We start from the raw sequence: 3,885 nt of genomic DNA, 5'->3' as shown, positions 1-3,885 counted from the left end.
AAAGCTCGCCTTAGTCTTGTCCAAACCAAGGCAAGCTTGGGGGCTATGATACGTTATCCGTATCCTCGGTCGCCCGGAATGCTCGGAACGCAAATATCTGAAGCTGACGCCACATTGAACAAGCTCGGAACAAAAGCAGATAAGCTCGGCCTCACCCAATCAATTAAAAAGACACGTGTATCACAAAGCTCGGTCCCGTATCAGCTGCCCGAAAATCTCGGCACATGATCAGGACCGAAGCAGCATCACCCAACTGAAAATAAGAAACGTGCTCAAACTGGTTTACAACACCAAAACCGAATATCTTAACAAAACCTACAAACTAGGACTTATCCACCAACGGGTAAAACCAACTCCTATAAAACCTAGCTAATACACTCGGCTAGACCTCAGGTTCTATCACTCTCAGTCTCTTACTCTTTACTCTAAACTCATTTCATTCATTCACTTTGAATCACTACTGACTTGAGCGTCGGAGTATCTTGTGCAGGTATTCCCGCCGCGGTGTTTGATTCCGGCCGACGTAAAGCTCTTCCCCTTCACCGGCGATCTGTTCGGAAGTGCTTGAGCTCGGCCTCCAGTGTTCGGACGAATCAACATGAATATTAACTTATGCTATTATGTACATGAATGATTATAAATTCATGAGAGAGAATATGACGGGTAGGATATAAATATATGAATTTATTAATAAGAATATAATATTCGAAGAAAGTGTTATAAAATTTGGCTAACAAATTATAATTTAAATAATAATTTTTTTATATTTATCTAAGAAATTACACGTTAAAATTTTTTTAATTTTCAATAAAAAAATATAAAAAAATATATAATTAATGACACGTAAAAATTTCACTATTTACATAATCCTCTTTTCAAAAATAGTGATAGATTATAGATTATAGAATAAAATAAGATATAATAGATATGTCAACTAATCATAACATTAGATTAGACATGATCTTTTTCAAGTAATAAGATTCTGCGTTATATTTATAAAAATAAAAAAAATTCAAGTCGGCTTAATCAATTCAAATTTATTTAAATTTGTTTATTTTATTCAAAGCAATTTTCCATATAAAATAAAGTCAAACTGAGATTGATTTTATTCAGTAGAATATTCATATATAGTCGAGTCTTTATTCAAAATCAAATTAAACTGAACCACTAACACCGCCAACGTAAACCGAGTTTAGTTTAATAACTTTGATCACGTGACAAAAATTTAATGGATAAAGGAAAATTGTTTTACCATCGATCATTATATTTCCTAATTTATTTTATCTCTCTCTTTATCAAATTAAAGCTCAAAACATTTTGCTATCATTTATGATTGGTTCGTTTAATCTCATACGCATTAAATCTCTTGTTATTTTCTTTCTTCATTTAACGTAACGAAATTTTAAATTTGTAAAACTTCATCATCATCAATTATTATTATCTCACTTCACGGTATCATATCATATCTTATCTTTTTTTAATTTATCTTAATTAGATTTCGTTACCAAAATTTCTTTATCCCATATATAAATATATATGCATGAGAGACTATAACTCTTGTACAAACTGAGTATTTCTCTCTATCAAAGTACATACATAATTTATTCCTATAACCAAATTGGTATAATTTACTTCCCTAATTATAATGCCTATGCGTTATGGTTGTTTTCGAAAGGCATTTTGGGCGACGATGCTAATACCCTATGTGTTCTTCCTTCTGGGGTTTTCACTTATAAGCATAGGAGGTGGACCTAAATGGAAAGATTCTAATTCTTCTTCTCAGTTCATCATTATTGGTTCCGGTTATTTCATATTTGTTGTTGCCTACATCCTATTTATTATAGCGGACAAGTTTTTGCCTATATATTTGAGGGATAGTAGCTCATCGGAGAATAATACTATTGAGATCACAAGAAATATGAGAGTGGTTCCTTGGTTGGATGAAGATGGACATTTTATGATAACGATTCAATCTTTTGATTCCGAAGAGACACAAGAACTCACGGAGTTGCCTTTTAGTCGGAGTATGCGGATGGCTAGACTTGCTTTGAAGGCATTGCCGCCGGTTAAGAGCTTCGCTAAGGAGGAGGAGGACGAGGACGGATTAGTCGACCGGAGAAACAATTTTTGTCCTATTTGTATTGAAGAGTTTAAGGATGGAGAGTTAATTCAACCTTTTGGAGTGTGTGTTCATGAGTTTCATTCGGCTTGTATAAACTCTTGGTTACACTCTGGAAAAACTAGTTGTCCGCTTTGTCGTGAAGATTTAGCTACTTTTATGAATTGATTATTAGAAGTAGTTTAGTTGTTAGTACTAATTATTAGTTCAAGTCATTGATGATAATCAAACTTGTAATTTTGTGATTATTATGTTCTTTATCAGTTGTATGTGTTTAATCATACTTGCAGTTTTAAGAAATATTGGTTGATGATATTCTTTATCAACTATGTTTATCTAATTAACTCTCATTGAGTATAAAATTATAATAATTTTGTTTCAATCATTGGATAAGAATAGTATTGATTAAGAGTAAATTTTGTGGTGTCCCTCTTAACCTGAGAGTATGATGCCACTTTAATGGTATATTATAAAATTTTAAATAAAAAATAGAAAGATTCGCATTTTTTGGATGAATATAAAAAAATTATGCCTATTTGAATTATAATTTATTGGTATTTTTTGTTACCTTTAATTATAGGTTAGTGGGTTAAATTATTGTTGAAAAATGAGAATACAAGCGGTGCTTGATTCCAAGGTAACCCACATTATTCCTAGATAACTCGGTGCGGACCGTTCGACTTTTGTATTCAGACTTTTTGATTTGTGTTTAAAAAATTAAAAAAAATTGGAATACACAAATTAAACCCGTATTACAAATTTTTTTAAGTCTTTAGACATAAATCAAATCTTTCCATTTATGTACCTTCTATAATTTTAAAAAATACCAAAAATTATAATATTAAAATATATCACTCATTCTATTTTTATATTGAATTTTTTAGCCCATTTATGCTGTTTAAAATTTTGTTTCTCTTTTACTGTAAAAAAAATTTTAAGTATTTTTTTTAAATTAATAATACATGTAATTTGAATCTTGAAACAATGAAATAAATTTGTCTGTGTGTTTCGAACATTCTTATATTTATTTATCTATGTTGTTCTTTCACTCTAACAGAAAATATCCAATTGTAAGTCAAATCATTTTTATTCCTTATGTTACTAAAAAAATTGCAACATAAGTAATATATATGAAAAACAATATAAACTATCCATAGTGAAAAAAAATAGAAAGTTGCATAAATTAAGGAGTACTAATAAAAAATTGTAAATAAGACAACCAGCAAAAAAAATTAAAAATTAAAAACGAAAGAATGACATCTTTATTTTTTGGTGACAGAACGACATCTTTATAAAGAAGTGACATTTATTGCTAGAATATAATTAAGGTTAACAATATTTTTTTTAAAATAAAAAATATTTTTAATATTAACTTTGTTTAATTTTTATTGTGAACTAGTGTATGTTTTCGTACCTTATACAGGATAATACATAAAATTATATAAAAAAAATTTTAGCAATGTTAGAGGACCAGCAATTTTTGTGATTGTTAGCCATCAATTAGCCATTAATGATGATTTGATAGTGTGAGATTGGTGTGAGATTTCATCCAATGGCTCACATTTCTCTGCTGGTTACATGCTGGCCAAAATTTAATAAAACTGCTGGCCTCTTAGACTTTTCCAAAATTTTTTATTAAAATTTAAATAAAAATATATATAGTAATTATTATTATAAATATTTTACAATTTAAAAGTATTAAAAATAATTAATATTTATTTTAATCAATTTGGATTGGTTGAATGATATCTTATTTAATTTGTCCG

General features: G+C 29.2%; 1 protein-coding gene across 1 annotated transcript; it reads left to right on the top strand.

Annotated features, from left to right (window-relative positions):
• Positions 1–1,690: 1,690 nt before the first annotated feature.
• On the top strand, positions 1,691–2,287 carry LOC107470824 (RING-H2 finger protein ATL57-like). Its single transcript, XM_016090250.3, has one exon. The coding sequence runs from the start codon at positions 1,691–1,693 to the stop codon at positions 2,285–2,287; it is 597 nt and encodes a 198-aa protein (XP_015945736.3).
• The last annotated feature ends 1,598 nt before the right edge of the window (positions 2,288–3,885 follow it).

Source organism: Arachis duranensis, chromosome 10 (assembly GCF_000817695.3).
Source record: "Arachis duranensis cultivar V14167 chromosome 10, aradu.V14167.gnm2.J7QH, whole genome shotgun sequence".
NCBI classification, from domain to species: domain Eukaryota; kingdom Viridiplantae; phylum Streptophyta; class Magnoliopsida; order Fabales; family Fabaceae; genus Arachis; species Arachis duranensis.
The sequence above is the reverse complement of the archived record's forward strand: the minus strand, read 5'-3'. Positions and strand labels throughout refer to the sequence as shown.

Coding starts and splice junctions, on each gene's coding strand:
- LOC107470824 (XM_016090250.3), top strand. CDS start 1,691: ATGCTAATACCCTATGTGTTCTTCCTTCTGGGGTTTTCACTTATAAGC.